Source organism: Haliaeetus leucocephalus, unplaced genomic scaffold, assembly GCF_000737465.1.
Source record: "Haliaeetus leucocephalus isolate CR32 unplaced genomic scaffold, Haliaeetus_leucocephalus-4.0 Scaffold228, whole genome shotgun sequence".
NCBI classification, from domain to species: domain Eukaryota; kingdom Metazoa; phylum Chordata; class Aves; order Accipitriformes; family Accipitridae; genus Haliaeetus; species Haliaeetus leucocephalus.
Window position 1 is genome coordinate 17878391 of NW_010972664.1, and position 18459 is coordinate 17896849.

Genomic DNA, 18459 nt, shown 5'->3' on the forward strand with positions numbered 1-18459 from the left:
ATCTGTTTGTGACAGTCTCTGCAAAACAGCTGCTGCAGTGTGCAGCTCTTCACAGCAACCTGGGTTGTGATGGGTGGCCTTGGGCTTCAAGTTTTTGGGAGATTGTTGATACTTTTGAATATGAACCTGGTGGTTTGTCCAGACGGGGTAATTTAACTCAAAATAGGTGGTGTGTTTAATGCAGAACAGTTAATCTGAAATTTTTCCATAGATTGGGTCTCTTAGTTTAGAATAAAGGTGCATTATGCCAAATGAGCATAATCTGCCCTCAGCTCACTGCACTGAATTGAAACAAATTTAGAACTGGGCATTTCTTTTCTCCTGAAAAAGTGTCCCCTCTACTTCAGAACAGTTCCTTCCAGAGATGCCCTGAAAAACTTTTACATCTCCTAAGGACTCCCATCTGGATTGAAAAATAGGTATGCCCAGTAGCAACATGGCCAGTGTCTCAGGAAGAGACTGTGAAACTGCGGGATCACCTCTGCCTTCATGTAGCTTAGGACGTGTACTACTCACTGACTTTTGTGTTCAAGCTAGAATATATTCCAGACACAGCCAAGAAGTGGCAGCAACACTTAGTGAATATCTCCAGTGACACTTTGTTGGAAATGTTTGTGTTTTGCTCCTGAAAATTGCCTGGTGTGCGTTGCTGGCACAGTACAGGCATTCACTGCACCAAGGCTGAAACAGGGAAGGGGAGTATGTGTCTGTGTGCACACATGTAGATTGGTATTGAGAGCTGAGGATGGGATGTCTTGGGAGACTCACAACCATGCTTGGGGGAGAGGCTGGAGAAGAGAAGGGCTTGCATCAGTGTCTGTAGCCCCCTCGGGCCACTGGCTCGGTGAATCCCTGGCAGTTTAGGGATGTTGGGAGAGAAGCCAGGCAGGGCTGGAATGCAGAGGCAAGTTGGAGGGTTTCATCCATCGTGTCTCTTGTCATTCGCAGGAATCTGCTGCCGCACATCCACTGCATCCCCTGAGGCAGCTTATGGGACCCTTCCCTGGGCGCCCCAGGACACACCGCATGGGATGGCAATGACACGTGGAAAGAAGAGACCCATGTCCCCCATCCATTGCCTCATCCTTGCAGCTGCTAGCTGTTTTGCCAAACTGAGTGAGTTTCTGTTCTTGCCCATTTGTTCCGTTTTGTTTGTGTTTTGCCTTGATGCTGTTTAGCATAGCCATGCCTCAAGCACAAAGTGGCTTCCTCTCTCTGCTGCTTCCTCAGTAGCCTTGACCACAGGTCTAGATTCAAACACTCCTCCAGAGGAGAAGGCGATATAGTCGGAGTTGGACATCTCTGTCTAGTGGTGCCAAGAAGAAATGGGGCTGGTGTGTATCTCCAAGCATGAGGGTGGGTGTGTGGGGAGCTAAGGGGAAGGTGCAGCACAAGCGGAAGCAATGGGGAATGCAAAATGTACCAGCACTGCAGTTTTTTCCTCTGTCCTTTCTTTTGCTGAGTCTCACAGAGCTTTCTTATTCCCATTTTTTTTCCCTCTGTGCAGGTGAATCTCTGCAGGTCACAGTGCAACCTGCCTCCATTGTCCAAAAGCTCGGGGGCCCAGTCAGCCTGGGGTGTGTGGTGGACCCCCCCAGAGTGAACCTCACGTGGAGACTGAATGGGAAGGAGCTGGCTGGATCGGACGAGGTGCTGGGTATCCACATCGAGCGAAGGAAACTTGTCATCACGGCTCTCAACAACCACACCGTGGGGCGATACCAGTGCATCGCCCGTGTGCCCGAAGGAGTCATTGCCAGTGTCCCTGCAGTGGTCACGTTAGCTAGTGAGTAGCTTTAGTCCTCTGCCATCCCCTGCATTGCTTGGGCCATCACTCACACATCTCGAGAGGCTCATCCACGCTCACTTGTTCATGTTGGCATCAAGGGAGGGCTCCTTTGGCTTAGGCCGTTTTGTGGTATTTTTGATCATGGACTGGCTGTCATGTTGAGGCCCAGCCATGACCCAAGCAAGTCCTGTGTGGTAGGCTGCAGACCTGTCCTGCAGTGACAGTTCTTGCAAGACCACAAAGAGCAGGGAGTACCCGAGTGATGGGGTTTGTGTGCACGGTTGGTTTCCTGACTGTCATGTTGCTTCATCTGGTTGCTGACTTCTTGATTTTGGTTACCAAAAAGTACCTGCTGGTGCTGATGGCCAGACTGCTGCCTGGGCTGCTGCAGGGCTGTTGCCAGCGCTGGGTCAGTGTGTGCTAAGTTTTACTGCCTTCCTGACCCACAGAAAGTGAAGTCCCTTGCTCTACTTGTGCTATGATGGGACCTGCGCTTTTTTGTGTTGCCCCTGGGTTCATCATAGCCAAAGTACCAGCCCCCACACTCACACTAAGGAAACGTTAGTCTGGTTGTGCTGAGGGGGTGCTCCTGAGCACCTGCGTTAAGTGGCTGGCGGTCCTCTGTGTGCTATTGGGAAGATCCCTTGCCAAAAGGGAAGGTGAGGGAGAGGGATGGTGGGAGAACGGTTGCATGGAGATCTTGAAGGCAGAGACTGTGCTGTCCTCATTTGGTAAGGCAGGCACAGAAGTCGACAGGAGGCAGGTGCAGGAGAGCAGAGTATCTAAAAGCACTCATAACGAGGTTTTTGTCTTTAAAGGGCAGGAGGCTGTATTCATTACCACTGCCGTGGTCCCTGGGGGGGGCATGCTCCCCCTTTCCAGGGCTTTGTCCTCTTCCTATAAGGTTGCAGTGGCATGGCAGCGAAGAGCCACCTTTTTTCTGAGCCATAGCTCTGAGTGAGGGACTTTGCTCCTATCTCTGAGCTTACATGCTCCTCGCTGCTGCCCTCTGGCATTCGTGACAGACCAAGGAGACGTGTGTGCATAGGAGGGGGTGTCTTAGAGTGGGGAACTTCTTTCAGGCACCTAGTTTTGGCCAGATGTTATGCTCAAATGTGAGAAAGTGCTGTATTTGGATGCATCTGAGAAAGGGCAACCCAGGCCTGCTTGGAGATGGAGGGGGGGCTCAGTGTGGACCATCCTTGTTTAGGCAATGGAGATTCTGATCTTCTCAGAGACCTGTGCAGTTTTTGGTGGAGCAAGTGCGTGCTGAGGAGACCGCCATCCCCTGGCAGTGACAGCCCCTGGGCGTGGAAGGGGCTTCATCTTTCCAGCAAGGGGGAGTTTGGGGCTAAGTCTTAAGAAAATGAAGAAGTGAAGATGTTTGTGCAGCGTGGGGGCTGGCTTTGCTCTGAAGCCAAGAGCTATTGGCTTGTCACTGATACATTAATCAGGAGTGAAATGTTTAGGCCAGGCTGGGTGGGAGGAGGAGGTGAGGGAAAGTGAGGGGAGAGTTGCTGAGCTCTGAAGCGGGGTGGGAGGGGGTTGTCACGGGGCCGAATCTGTCGGGGGATTTGGCCTGAGCCCCATGCTGAGATTAAGTTTCGGAGAACACATTCCAGAGCAGAAAGGGGGCTGTGTGTGCTGGTGGCCTGATAGAGGGAAGGAGAGGAGGGGAGAGGTGGATGGGATTACCAAGGGCATGGTTTGCATTTAGGAGAGCAGGGTGTGCAGAGCTCCTCAGTCTGATCGGTTCCCTCTTAGGCTGATCCCCTTTTGTTTTTTTCCCCTCACCCCAACCCACCACCACCAGCTCTGTCTCCTGGGACAAAGCATGGCTGTTTGACCTATCTGTCTGCTTTGGTCTAGCATCGGTGGTAGACAGGAGACAGATCTCAGAGCACCAGAAGTTCCCTCAGGACAAATCAAAGCCACAACCGAAGCAGTCCATCAGCCCTTTCCAGGAGCCAAATCACCTTCAGTTACCCGATTGTAACTGGGGATGCGGGTGAAAAAGAGGGGGACTCACCCATTGCTGCGGTCCCTGCCATGGCAAAGGCACTACCACTGAGGGGAGGTCAGGAGCACCATTCCGTGGAGCTCGCAAAACTGGAGCCAGATGTTGGATGAACAAGCAACTAATCCACTGTGGAGCACCCTTGTGCTGCGCTGCATAGGTCCCTTGTCCTTGAGGGGAGCTGGGGATGGCAGAGGCCATGTCCCACGCACCTGGATAGCTTCGGCGATAGAGAACCCCCAGGTGGGGAAGACTTGGCAGTCAACGCTTGAAGAGGGAGAGAGGGCAGCCCAGGAAAGACGTGGGGCTGAAGGTGTAGGAGGGAAACCTTCTGGAGGGGTTTGAATAACCAGTTTCATGTTGGTGAGCTGGAGGCTGCTTGCAACAGTGGCTTTGCAGTGATCTGAAATAACAGGGGGCACTGATTTGTGGTGGGACTGAGTTTGAAAGCTATGGTAGCAGATGTGCCATGGGCTCTCACTCCTGCTCCAGACCTCCTCTACAGGGCCTTGCTCTGAGCTGGTTCAGTGGGGACCATGGTCCTGGGGGTGGAGAGGGAAGCCCCTTGCAGGTCCGCGTTGCAGTTGATACATCTCTTCCAGATCACCTGCTGGGCTGAAAGAAAACCCTCTGAAAGTTCTAGCACCATCCAAAAGTTACTTTGAGGGGCCAGGGGGAGAGTGAAACTAGAACATGAATGAAAGCAGCAGAGGGGGGTGTGGAAATATTTTCAAGGTTTAGGTTTATTTTGGAAGAGGAGCTGGAGTCATTGGAAAAAGTGTCTTGCTAGGTTTCCAGGGGTGTAAGTAACATCATCTGGCCAACTTTTAGGCTATTTCCACTCCTTTCTCTCCACCTCCTGTGGAGGAAACACCCTCAAGTGCTCCAGGCTGTGCCTGCCTGGTGCCTCAGGGCCTCCTTGTGCTTTGCTGACAGTCAGCAGGCCGATAACCATCGCTGCAGAGCTGGCAGCCACAGTATAGCCTTGGGACCGATACCTCCATCTCCCATCTGTGGCACAGCGATGCCGAGTCCATTTCTGCTCTCCCTGGCTCAGAGGGCTGGTTGAAACTAGCATTTAATTACTCCAGCAGAGATAAAATAGCTATTGTATAGCCGAGAGGCGGAGAGATTTGCAGAAAGGGGAAGACTTCTTAAAGTAACAAAAGGAGCAGCACTTCAGGCATTACTTGGGCACTTCGGAGTCCAGTTAGAGCTGACCTGGTGCTCCATGATCCCACACTCAATCTTGGCAGCCTGTGACACGTTGGTGCAGATAGATACCTCCCGATCGCTGCTGGCCTGGCTGTGCTGTGCAAGATCAGCCCTGTGTGGCCCGGAGGCAGCCCTTCGGCCTGGCTGAGAGCTGCAAGGAAGAGAAAGGCATTTTCTGTGCCTGCTTCCAGGTAGCAAAGTTGCCATCACACCAGAAGCCCTGGTCCAGTCCCCCTCCTGGGTGGAGGTGCTATATGAAGAAGGTACAGCTGCAGCAGGCTCTGGTGGGGCCAGATAAATCCACCAGGGACAGGAACACAGGGCTGTGGGCTGGTCCTGCGACAGCAAAAGGCTCGGAAGGTCGAGAGCCCTTGGTGTGGCTCCCAGGGCAGCTGAAGTGCAGGGCTGGAACAAAGCTGGCAGGCAGAGGTGGTGAAAGCTGTGCAACAACCAGCATTCAGCTGCATGTGTGGAAAATCAGTGCAGTAAGCACAGCAGCAAGCCTGACCTAGACATGACATTTAAAAACAAAACAACAAAAAAAATAGATGAGGGGTGCAGCAAAGCAACTCCACCTGCTCCAGTGTATCCCCTGTGGTCCAGGACAAGAGGAGTGCAGGGTGCCCGTGTCCTGGGGATGCTGTGGGATAGGGGAGGCTCGTTGCCCCACGGCCCCCCATCGGCACCATCGGGCCTTGGCACGCAGCACTCGTGGGCAGTGACCCTGCTCCGGGTCGGGCCGGGCATCCCCCAGGAATTTGCAGCTGCTTTCCGAAGACAGCCTCATTCATTTTCCTCCACCCTGGCCTCTCCTCGGATGGCTCCCCGGAGGCGATGGCGGGAGGGAAGGAGGGAAGGGGGCGGCTGCGTGTTGGAAAAGCATTTGCTGAGCAGGCACGGGGGGCTCTGGCCCCGGGGCAGAGGTGGCGTGGGGAGGGGGGAGAAGGAAAACACAGGTGGTGTTTGGCGAGCTGGCGGAGCTGTGGTGTGAGGGCTGTGAGGTGGGCCGGGGGAGATGTGGGGGAGTGGGGCTGGGGCATGGCGAGTGGGAGGGATGCGCCTGGGGGTCTGTGAGCAGGCGGGAGGCTGAGGGGCTGCCCCGGGAGGGGGCTGGTGGTGCCGGTGCCCGGGCTGCCGTGGTGCCAGCCAGATGGATGGAGGGTGAGAGCCGTAACCCCAGGCTGCTCTGACAGCCGAGGGGGGATTAGTGGAAGAAGGTGCCTGCCCCTAGGCTGTGAGGGACCCCCATCCCTGCCCATTCCCCTTCTTGGGGTCCCTCTCTTACCCTTCCCTACAGCAGGGAGGACTCTCACCTGGAGGGCCGGCATTTTATTTACTACTGCTTCTTCTACAACGTTATTTACGGTCTCCCATTCATTTAATCCTGTCTGTCTCGCCTGCCTTGTTGCTTGGCCCCCAGCCCTGGGATTCAGCTGGTTTCCCTCCCCGATGACAGTGGCGCAGCTAGCCGCAGGGCTGACCCTCCCCGCGCCCCGGCTCGCCCCATCACGCCTCGGAGCAGGGCACAGATGGACACAAGCAGTGGCCTTTGGTTGCACTCCCTTCTAAACAAAAAAAATAAAAAAAACAAGAGGAAAAAAATAAGCCCTGTTATCCCGGCATGGCTAGGATTGGCAGTGCTCTGTCTGTCTGTCTGTCCGCAGCACCTCCCGGCCGGTGGCTGGTGGATGAAGGCTTGCTGCTCCCCTGTGATTAAGTGTGTCTTTTAAGGACAAGGACATGGGCTGGCATGCTGGGCGCCGTCATATGAAAAGGAAAACCCAGCCAGCGGTGAGGGGATGTGGTTTCTCCCAGCTGCAGCGGGAGTTAGGCTCGGGGTGCAAATTGCATGTTAGACATGGAGCGTGGCTGCTGCCAGCCAGGCAGCCGAAGGGGCGAGTGCTGCATTTCCCCCCCACCGGTGCTGAGCCTCTCCCCCACCCTTCCCCGCACTGCACTGCCTGCTGGGGGGAGGCACACGTGGCCCCCATGTCTCAGGGGTGGCTTGTCTGAAGCCCCCAGGATGAAGCTGGGTGTCCCAGCCCGGCGCTGCACCCTGTGTTTTGCTGTGCTGGGGGCCAAGTGCAGCGGGATGTGTGACGGGGGGGCTCGTCCCACGCATGGAGGGGGCTGGGGGTGCCCGCCGCTGCCCCTCGCCAGCTCTGGCCGACCCATTGGTGTTAATGGACGGCTGTATGCGCCTGTACCAGCAGGGAGCAGGGCAGTTGAGACTGCCCGTGGCCAAAACCCACTGGCAAATAAAACAGTCTTGTTCGCGGTGGGGGAGCAGGAATTTAGGGGAGTAGTTTGGCAGGAAGCTCGTACACTTGTGTATTGGAAAAGAGTTTGTCCCGGTGCCCACCTCATGTTTTTCCCCTCTCCCCTGCTGATTTCGCTCCACTTCTCCAGCAGTGCCCAGTTCTTGCTCCCCCAGCTACCACAGGATCCCTTTCCTTTGTCCTTTCTGTCCACAACTTTGCCCTTGTCCCCTGCAGCCGGGTTGTGGGGGGGGGGGAAGGCAGGAAAAGCTGGGGGTCCCGCTCCCCCACCGCGGGGCTGCAGCACTCACAGCTGTGAGAGTGGTGGGCTGAGCTGCTATCTGGGGGGCTCGGCACGTGAGGGACCCCCACGTCCGCCCAGCCCAAGGTTGTCCCAGGAGTGCCCTGGCATGGAGACATCATTTTCCATCTTCAAGAGTGTGGTGCTCCCCAGTGGGCTCAGCTGTGCTGGGGCTATGGGTCTGTTCTTCCTCCGGGCTCCTGGGCTCCTTCTCCTCTTCAGGGTCTCTGTGTGTGTGCACATGCGCGTGCATGTGTGTGTGTGTGCAGCAGATCCCTGCCAGCATTGCTGGAGCCTATGCCTTGGCTCCAAAATCTTAATTTGGCTGTGATGAATCCAGACCACCAAGGCGCACATTAATTTTCCTGATGCTCGTTTATATTTTGTTGATCGGAGAAATATGCGTGATGTGGTCAGGCAGACACTGGGCTCTTGCCTCTTCTCCACCTCTTTCCATTTCTGTGGCTCTTACTATTTTATTCCTTGATCAAATATAAAAAGCAAAGAGGAGAAAATACCCAGCACCCTTCCCCTCCCCAGCAGTAACTTTCGTTGTTGGAGGAGCGCGAGGCGCTGCCAGCTTTTCACAAGTTAAGAGTTAACCTTCATCTGGCTTTAATACCCAGTGGAAACATGGCTCCTCTCCTTGGCTTGTCTTAAAGGATTAATCACATTTCTGAAGTTCACCCATATTCCTTCTTTTTATTATTATTTTTTTTAATTGAACGATGCCAAGAAATTCCAGAAGTATTAAGCATGTTCGCTGCAAATCATTTTTATGACATTGCAAAACCTCCCCTTTTCTTTTCAACCTCCTCCTCTTCCCTCAGATCTGGAACGCTGGCTCCCCCGGCAGCCGCCCGGCAGCCCCTCCGCGCCGCGCTTGGGGAGGCTTTCTCGCTGCCTTGCCAAGAGAGCTGGTTTTTATTTAAACTCCATAAAGGATCTTGCTTTAATCAGAAAGTCTGCTTGAGAAATTTCATGTCACTTTTCCATGACTGTGGGTGGGAGAAGCTTGGAGCCAGAGTTGTCTTTTGCTCTTGGAGCGCTGCTGCATTTCCCAGAGAACAAAAACACATTTTTCTGCTGGCCGGGTCTGCCAAGGGAGGCTGCCTGCCGTCCGCCCACCGCCAGCCCTCCTGCTTCCCCCCGGCTCTCCAAACTGCCCGAGGTCGCGGGCGCCACGTCCCGGGATGGGTTTCGAGGGGTGAGGGAGCTGTTGACAGCGCCCGGCCATGCCGTGCCGTGGCGATGGATGCGACGCGCTGCCTTAGCGTGGGGTTTTGAAAAGGAAGTGCGGTCTCGTCCGGATTTAGTGGCGTGCCGCTCAGGAGATGTGTGTTAGTGTTGGGTCCCGGGGAAGACGGGCCGGCTTGAGCCCTGATGCAACAACATGACTTGCGACCGACTGCGGGATGTGCAGTTGTCGCTAGTGGTCACCTTGGCTGGTGCATGGCACTGTAAAAATGCATGCGCGGAGTTTTTTCCTGGCACAAAACCTTTTCCCTTCCAGCACAGGCTGACCATGAGACGAACTTTGGGCTTGCAGTGCCCCGGCAAGATTTGCTGTCATGCCCAGGGAGAGCGGGGACCGGTTTCATCGCCGGGAAGTTTGGCGGAGCCAGGCTGGCGTGCTCCCTGCCCTGCCAGATCCATGGCGTTTCACCGCAGTCCTCCGCTCCTGCTTTGAAAAACAGGGAAAAGAAAACAAAAAGTAAAGCGCCCCTTCCCCCCTCGCCCCTGTGCTTCCAGTCCTGCTGCCCGCATCAGCCCTGCCGGGGGTACCCCTACAAGGCCGTGATGGGGGTCACGTGTGCTGGGACGAGGTCTTTTCATGGCTGCTTTAGGGAGGGGGCAGGTGTGCTGTGTAGGGGAGGAGCTGCTTTTCCTTGCAAGTCCCTGTTCTTTGAACTGGGGTGTGGGCACTGCTTGGGCACACACGAAGCGTTGTGGTTAAGCAGCCTTCGGCCGTGAGATATTTGATGGGAGCGAGAGTGCCCAGACTGGAGATGCTCAGGTGCTGGAGGAGCTCAGGGTAGCTCGGGGAGCATCCAGCATTCACACACCTTCTCCTACTGTGTCACCCGGTGTCTGTACACCCTTGAAGTGGGCTGGGCTCCCTGAGTTACGACTACAGAGTTAGCTTCTTGGTAGCAGGACAGCAGATGCATTTGAAATAGCAGGCGGCAGAAGGACCATTTTTGGCCGCCCTTCAGTGCTGCAGTAAGTTGGCTCATTTTTTACTCTCAGGCCAGGATTTTTCCCACCCAGTTTCTTGGCCATGGAGTAGGTGGTTCCTCCAGAAGCTGTGTCTTAAGTTATCTATTTTGTAGGAAAGAGGAGGAGAAAAAAAAATCAAGCTCTGAAACCAGGCCAGTTTCCCTAGCTGCTGAGGACAGAGCAGTCCTCTGCCAGCACTGCAGTGAAACAGCCCTGGGTTCACAGGGAGAGGATGAGCTGACACTGAGATGCTGAGCCAGCCACTGAGATGCTCTGTCCTTCGCTCTCTCTGCAGATCTCAAAGATTTCAAGTTCGACGGGCAGCATGTGATTGAGGTGGATGAAGGGAACACAGCTGTGATCGCCTGCGACCTGCCTGAAAGTCACCCCAAGGCTCAGGTCCGCTACAGCGTGAAGCAGGAGTGGCTGGAGGCCTCCCGAGGTGAGTGCCACAGGGGTCTGTGCCGCTGGGTCCCCTCCCGGGACCCTCAGTTTTACCCTTCCCTACCAGCAGTAGCTTTCTCTGCCTGCTGCCTCCTCGTTGTCCCTTTGCTGCCGGTTTGAGCACAGGCTAGTTCAGGGTCTCTGCCAGGTCTCCCTGATGTCCCCGCTGCCTGAGACTGGGGAGCCACATGTAACACCAGCTTGCGGTAAGGCGAAAGGAAGCAGAATTAGGTGACGCACAGCGTCATTCTTCACTGGGCACCTCCATGTGTCTGAAGTATTCTTCTAGGCCAGCCTGGATAAAGGCGACTTCGAATTTGGGGAAATTTTTAAAATTTGGATCTGAATTTTGCAGTTTCACTCCATCTGCTGCATGTGCCTGTGACAAGCTAGCTTCACCTGAGGCTCTGTTCCTTCCATCATTGCATCACCAAAAGGGGCCATTTCAGTGCTGTTGGTGTTATTGTGTTGTGTTTTCCCTTCCCACTTGTCCACCTTTTCTTCAGGGCACTGCATATCTTCCGGGAGGCTGGGTGGGAGTGTATCTTGTGACCATGTGCCACCTCCTCTTCTCTCTCTGTAGACAATTACCTTATCATGCCATCCGGGAACCTTCAGATCGTCAATGCCAGCCAAGAGGATGAGGGGACTTATAAATGTGCTGCCTACAACCCTGTGACGCAGGAGGTGAAAACGTCGGTCTCCAGCGAGAGGCTCCGTGTGAGACGTAAGCTGCTCTCCCTTCGCTGCACATCATCTCCATAGTGCTTCCAGCCCTGAGAGCACGTACCAGTGCTACCACAGTTGGTTTTCTGTGTGAACCGACATTAGCAATTGCTGGGAAATCTCCTTTCCAGCAGCACAAGGTCCCAGGGTCTGCTCCTGGGGTATGTGTGTGCAACCCTGGGATTGCTGTACCTCCTCAGGATTTGTTCTTGGTGATGGGCGAGCAAAGGCCCTTAGCCCTTCGGCAAGACTGCTTGCTGTGTGCACGCATCCCTTAAGGAATGTCCCTTTTGGCCTGCGTTGCCGTTTATCCGCCCCAGCACAGGGGAGCAGTGCGCTAGCCCTACCATTACTCCTACCTGCAGTCTGCACAGAGTGCTTTCCCACTGGCCACCTTCCTTCCCACCCACCTCCTTCTTCCTCCTCTCCTCACCAGGCTCCACAGCGGAGGCAGCCCGGATAATCTACCCCCCCGAAGCTCAGACCATCATTGTCACCAAAGGCCAAAGCCTCATCCTGGAGTGCGTGGCCAGTGGGATCCCACCGCCGCGGGTCACCTGGGCCAAAGATGGCTCCAGCGTCTCTGCATACAACAAGACACGCTTCCTGCTCAGCAACCTCCTGATTGACCCCACAAGTGAGGAGGACTCGGGCACCTACAGCTGCACGGCTGACAATGGGGTTGGCGAGGCTGGATCTGCGTTTATCTTCTACAATGTGCAGGTGTTTGGTGAGTGTTGCTGTAGCCCTTGTTTCAGGAAGGGCTTGGACTTTCTCCACTGCTTTCAGGGGAAATTATTAGTGCTGCTGTGCTCTTCCTCTCCCTGGACAAACCACAATTTAATGCAAACCCCTGCTTGTGGTTCCAGTTTCTAGGAGACAGGACAAATTCTTCCTTGAGGGTGGTAGTTCCTCCTTCCTGGCTCCCACCATGGGCTGGAGATGGTGGATCCTCTCTTCTTCTGCAGAAGCTCTTCTCTTGTAATTTGTGGGACTGGGTTTGCGCTAACACTTTCTAGTGGAGGACTGGCTGCTTCTTAGACATATTTGACATTGGCATGGAGAAGACATCAGGGTGTCTTGCTTCTTGTTCTGTTCTGTAGAGAAGGTCTCTACGGGGTAGGAAATGTAAGGGATGCTACACCTTAGATATTTCTACCATGCATCCTTCACTTTCTCACAAGCATTAGGGAGGCTGAGCCTATGTTTTATTGGATTGCATTTCATCCAGGTGCCAATGTGTTGTTTTGGCACAAGCGCAATCTTTGCAGAGTAGCATTTCAGCTCAGAAAAATGGGACTTGTAGGTGGCTGCTGTCGTCTGAGTGGGGCAGATGGCCTTGGGCCACCTCTGCTTGTGGTTCACGTGGATGCTGAAGGGGAGGTGCAATGAAACAGACCCCTGTGGGTCCCCACAAAGGGAGTGGGTCTTGGGGGTGGAGTAAGGATCCATCGCTCTGCCCTTATCCCTGCCAGAGAGCAAAGTGCAAAGCCACGACCGTGCCGTGCTCCCTGCCAAGGGGCACTCAGCAGCCACGTTTTTTTCCCACACAGAGCCGCCGGAGGTGACCATGGAGCTGTCCCAGCAGATCATTCCCTGGGGCCAGAGCGCCAAGTTCACCTGCGAGGTGCGAGGGAACCCCCAGCCCTCCGTCATGTGGCTGCGCAACGCCGTCCCCCTCTCTGCCAGCCACCGGCTCCGGCTCTCCCGCAGGGCACTGCGGCTGGTCAGCGTGGGGCCCGAGGATGACGGCATATACCAGTGCATGGCGGAGAACGAGGTCGGCAGCGCGCAAGCCATGGTGCAACTGAGGACAGCCCGGCCGGGTAAGTCCCTCTCTCCAAGCTTGTGACCATGCAATCCCAGAGCCTAACACACAGGCAAAGAGCAGGGGGAGCAGGAGAAGAAAGTTGGTGTGTAACTCTTCTGCTTGTGTTTGAGCTGCCTTGGTCTTCCCTCCCTTTTTGCCTGTGCTTTGAGTGCTTTTTTGACTGGGATCTCCGTATCTCCCTGTAGAAACAGATGGTAGCAGTTTTACTTCTAACCGCAGTGCCATGTGTGCATACTTGAGCTATCTCTACATGAGAGGCATAGGACATCTGGGTGTAGTGCCTTACCCCATGGCTTACTCAGCTCTCCCACTGAGCTCGCACTGAGCAAGAGCATAAACACTGACGTGGGTGGATTCACCTGGGGTAAGAGAGGTACCACCTGATTCCTTGGACCCTGCTGAACTTATCCAGAGTAAGAGGGGCTTCAGAGAAGGAGGAAACCCCATGTGGCCAAGGTCTGTTCTCGGAGAGGCCCCAGTGAGGCATGTTAGGTTTATAGCGGGAGAAGGAGGGGTTGTTGCCAACACCTTTTTGAGCGGCACAGCAGGCAGCACTGCCTGGGACCCGATACCTCTAAGGTACCTGTGCTGCAATGGGTGTATAGCGCTGGTCTTCTGAGAGGTTCAAGGAGCTCACAGCTCTGCCTTCACCGCAGACTGGGATGGGCATTTACCCTGCCTCGACACCTTGTCTTTCAGGAGCTACACTCAACTCTAGGCGAGATGCCCAGCTGGGTTTGGCTCAGCCTTCAACACCACCTTCCAGGGACAGTGCCTTAAAGCTGCCCCTGGATAAAGCTGGACTGCCAAAACCTGGGACGACCCCACTGGCAGCATCTCCGCAGTGTGCGGACAACGGGGAGCTGGTGTCTCCAGCCGAGGCCCCCATCATCCTCAGTTCTCCCCGGACATCCAAGACGGACAGCTACGATCTGGTGTGGAGACCCCGGTCTGACAGCAGAGCCCCCATCCTCTATTATGTGGTGAAGCATCGCAAGGTATCGCTGTTTCGCCCTGCTCCCATCTTTCCTCTGCGCCGTTCCACAGGCAGGCTGGTGGCCTCACTGCACGTTTTCACACCTCGTGAGCAGGTGCGTTGGGGCAGGGGCACCCATCGCTCACTGGTGGCGCTGGTTGGTGGGACCTCCTCAGCTGCAGCCTCAGCCTGTTGAGGTGGGATGAGTACGGGCTGCGAGAGGAGGTTTGCTGAGTTGTCCAAGAAGAGTCCATAGCAGTGCCCATCTGCCTAAGTACGCAGAGGGGGTATGCACACACATGTATTTCCAGTCTGAAGAGCTTCCACTTCCAATTCCCAGTTGTGTGCTTACACAAGTAGGAAGTCCTGAGGGGAGATTGCTCAGTGACTTGTTCCGTAATGCTTTTGTCTTGGCACAACCCATGACGAGGACATCTCTGCCTTGAAAGGCTTGGGCTGCAGGACACAGAGTAGCAGCCTCTTTCTGCTGCACATACCTGCCCTGCTCAGCAGCCCTGAAGCACCCATGCTCAGTGACTCTGAGGAGCTGGCAGAGAGCCATCAGAGCCATACTGAATCCTCTGGGAAGGTCCTCAACCACCAGTTTTATTCTGGAAGCTGAAAGTCAGTGCACTGTTGAGTGGCACACACCGAAGGGCTCCTGCCCTCTGCGGTGCTTCTCAGCACCATGGGCAGAGTGCCGGCAGAGCTGTAGCCCAGTGGTTTCTCTAAATAGCGAAGCGTTGTTGAGGTAAAAATTCTGCTTTTGAGGTGTAGAGCATCTCTTCCCTTTTTGCTGGGGATAAGTGCGGAAAAAGGGGGCTTGAATTTATCTGTTCGCTGCTTGTATTTTGCTTTGAGTAGGCAGGGAGTTGCAGTAGAGAGGCAGGTTTTGCTTTGGGGTTTGAGTACATACCAGATCTGGCATGTTTTGGATTCCCAGCCACTGCAAGGCACCATTTTCAATTATATGTGAATATATCTATCTATTTTCCTGGAATTGTTTGATTTTGTGAAAATATGGTAGAATAGAAGGGTGTTATAATCCCTACCCATCCTTGATTTCTTTCTAAACAAAACTTAAGCTGAGGGTTTCAGCTAACCACCTCTTTAAAGAGCCCTTTAAAACAAAGGCAGAAGATGCCAACACAAGAACACAATAGGGCAAGCTTAAGTGAAAAACAAAAGATGCCAAAAGCCTCACCAGACTATTGGCTCTGGTTGTCTGCCAAGAAGAGATTTGTCCCCCAGTGGTATATCATCTAACTACCAATTCTGCATGCAATCTTAACTTGCAGGCTGGAGTTTGTCCATATTTTATTTGTTTTTCAGCGCTTCACCTGGAAGGGGCTGTAGGGCAGCGGAGGTCACCGTGGGTCACTGCAGTTTGCAGTAATATGTTTTCAGTGTAGTCCAAATTCTCAGCTGGAGACTCTTTCTTGGGATGCTTAAGGATTGTGTGGAAAGGAATTAGTCCCAATAACTGTTAAACTTGTTTAGAAAGAGTCTTTCTATCAGAGATCCTTAGGATCAAGTTATATAATGATCTGGTTTTGACATCTCTGAGTGGAAAAGCATGTATGTGGAGAGGGAAGGAATCGATTCAGCAACAAAAGAAACGGCTCTTTGTGTGGAAGATGGCTACAAGGAAAGTAAAACCTACTGACAAGAGGCTTACATTTGTACTGGGCAAGGGTCTGCTGCTCCTCTGGAAAATACCTGCAGATGTATCTTTTTCCCTGCTTTTACACTGCCCCTAAAATCTCAGCAGCCTGCAAGCAGTCAGATGCCACGCAGCCATTCTTGTTGTTTCTTAAGAATTTCTCTTTTTCTTTCCTGGATACTAGCAGTCTTTAGGGCTCTCCTCCCTGGCCTCACAACTCCACGGGCTCAGGAATAAAAATAAAACTAGGCAGGCATTAATCAGTCAGTGTCAAACGGTTGCAGAAGATGAATGACACGGCAGAGTCTTGGCATTTCCGTTTTGTTGCGTTGCCTGCATTGCTAATGCTCCTTTTGGCACCGGGTCACTTCAGTGTCCTGCCTATTTGCCTGCAAAAATATTATCCTTGCAGCTGGGGAGGAGGAGGAAGGTCCCACCTTCCTTCCCCCTTCTCATGGGCCATCAGGGCATCACCGAAAAACGAACTGTGTTTGCAAGCCTTTCTGGGGGCCATGGCCATACATGGTCTCTTCCCTGCAGAAACCTGTGCTCAAACATTATGGTTCCTCATTTCAGCCAGAAAGTGCCAGCAGTGAGGCTGGATAAAACTGGATAAAAAGCCGTTAGTCAAATTATTTAGGTCCAGATGACCAAACTGGTGTCCTGGTACGTCATCCCATGGAAATGGCCAGCATCTAAATGAGCAGCTCAGCAGCTGGGTTTCAGGAGAGATTTGGCTCCTAAAGCAGCTCGAGCCTCCGGCTAATGCTGCCTTTTGTGGGCTTGCCTGCTCCAGAGCTTTATGCATGTTGAGGGGCAGTGGTATCAGAGGGGACCAGCAGACAGAACAGAGCTGAGTGAACCTCTGGGCTCAAGAAAACACGCTGGTGCTTAGTGACTTGTCCTGCTTATACCTGAATCCTTCAGCTTTGCAAAATTAGGCCAGAAATATCTCCCTCTTTTGCAGGCAGGGAACTGGAGTCCAGGCAGGGAAGGTAGCCCTGGCTGATACACAACCTGTCATGAAAATTTCTGAGCTTGGTGCAGGCAAGAAGCCCAGCCTGCCCCCAGCTTTGCAATGCCTGCGTTGGTCTCTCAGCAGGTCACCAACGCCTCAGACAGCTGGGCAGTGAGGGACGTCCCAGCCTCGCAGCACCGCCTGACCCTCACCAAGCTGGACCCTGGGAGCCTCTACGAGGTGGAGATGGCCGCTCACAACTGTGCCGGCGAGGGACAGACGGCCATGGTGACCTTCCGGACTGGTAAAGGTCAAACCTTTCCCTGGGTGTTTTGCTCTGAGTCAGGGGAGGGCCCCTCGGAGACATCCCACACCAGCCCTGAGGCACAGGCACCAGGACAAAGGGGCTGTTTCTGCTCTGGAAACACAGCTGCCCTCAGCTTAGAGCAACTCTGTCAGAAGGGAAAGTGGAGGGTAGGGTTGAAATGGGATGGGGAAAGTCAGGTCTTCCCCTCTGCCTGGGTTGGATTAAGTCCCTTCCTCTCTCAGCGTTTCAGTTGGACACCTGCAGAACCACAGAAAATAGGTCTGGTGGGGATGTCATTTAATCCATCCTCTGCCTGGAGACAGGATCAGCCTGTGGGGGTTGTTCGCCACGGGTGTTTGTCTAATCTGTCCTTAAAAGCTTGACCTGCACTAAAGGAAACTCCAAGCCTTCCCATGCAGTCTGCTTGGTGCAGAGCTGTCTTAACCACTAAAGGGATGTTCCAAACGTTTACGCTAAGTCCCCCTGTCCCCTGGCTGCTTTTCATGTCTCCAGCAGGTGTAGGGAATGGCGTTCCCTTTGTAGCAACCTTCCCCATGGTGGTAGGCTTGCTCATGTCTCCCCTCAGGCCACCACCCTGTGATAATTACTACCTTCTCAGGCAGAAATCGAGCAACATTTCAAGAAAAGCAATTAAAAGTTTTAGAAAATTAAATATGAGGGGGACCTATTAACAGTTTATCAAACCTGTCCCTTTAGCTCCAGTTCCTAGGGCCGTTTGAGTCCAGAGAGTACTTACCTTGCCATTGGGGCTGGGAATATTTTCTTTGCTCATCACAGCAAAAATTAACTCTGACACACGTCTCTGTCACTGATGCCACCTTCCCCCTTCTGCACAGGCCGGCGCCCAAAACCAGAGATTGTTGCCAGCAAAGAGCAGCAAATCCAGAGGGACGACCCAGGCACGAGCACTCAGAGCAGTAACCAGTCTGACAACAGCCGTCTGTCCCGTAAGGCCCTCCCTGAACTGGGCAAGGAGGGAAGCCGAGGGGTCCTGGATCTCTTGTGGGTGGCAGTGGCCAGGTCGTGCTGGGGTTGAAGTCTCTACTGGGTAGAGCAAGACTGTGCAAAGCTGGGTGGATAGTCTCTAGCTCCTGACAAAGAGAGGTCCTTCTCGGACACCCCTGCTACTGCACTTGGCAGGCAGCCTGTCTTAGGAGACCAGGCTGATCCCACTGCCTGTCCCCATCATTAATCCAAGGACTTGTCAGAAACTCTGTCTCTTGCTGAGTTTCACATGCAGGGTTCAGAACATCCTGCCATGGAGTCCGTGAATATGCGGTGCAGAGGATCAACAGGCTGCTGTGCACCAGTGGGTGCTGGGGGAAGGCAAGGGAGAAAGGGGAACAAAGTCTCTGCAGGTCCTGGCATCCTCCTCTCTCAGCCAAGCCCTGACAAGGGGCAGTTAGCACCCATTCTAGGTGTGCAGGGTGCTCCATTTGGGTATTTTGCTGCACTGGAGAACCATCAGTTCCTTACTGGTTAATCCAATTCATTGTTTCCCACTTTGTGTCTGCCATTACTATTATTCACCAGTGCCATTATCTGTTCTGTGAAATTCTCTCCTTCAATCCTTATCCTTTCCGTGAAGTTCCCTCCTTTAATCCCCTACGCTTATTCATGTGTTGCCTTTTCTTTCATCTTCACAGCTCTGTTCATCTCTTTCCGTCCCATCTTTTGATTGTTTTCCTATCAAGTTACATTTCTACAGTTCAGAAATTTTCCCTATTTCCTCC

General features: G+C 53.7%; 1 protein-coding gene across 1 annotated transcript in view; it reads left to right on the plus strand.

Moving 5' to 3' along the window:
* The first annotated feature begins 1031 nt into the window (after window positions 1-1031).
* BOC (BOC cell adhesion associated, oncogene regulated) overlaps window positions 1032-18459 on the plus strand; it is a 25169-nt gene continuing 7741 nt past the window's right edge. Inside the window, exons 1-9 of the mRNA XM_010567415.1 lie at window positions 1032-1116; window positions 1508-1786; window positions 10096-10242; window positions 10828-10971; window positions 11407-11700; window positions 12524-12796; window positions 13501-13799; window positions 16543-16702; window positions 17563-17673. Of these exons, the coding sequence (XP_010565717.1) occupies window positions 1032-1116; window positions 1508-1786; window positions 10096-10242; window positions 10828-10971; window positions 11407-11700; window positions 12524-12796; window positions 13501-13799; window positions 16543-16702; window positions 17563-17673 (1792 nt within the window). The remainder of the gene's footprint in view (window positions 1117-1507; window positions 1787-10095; window positions 10243-10827; window positions 10972-11406; window positions 11701-12523; window positions 12797-13500; window positions 13800-16542; window positions 16703-17562; window positions 17674-18459) is intronic.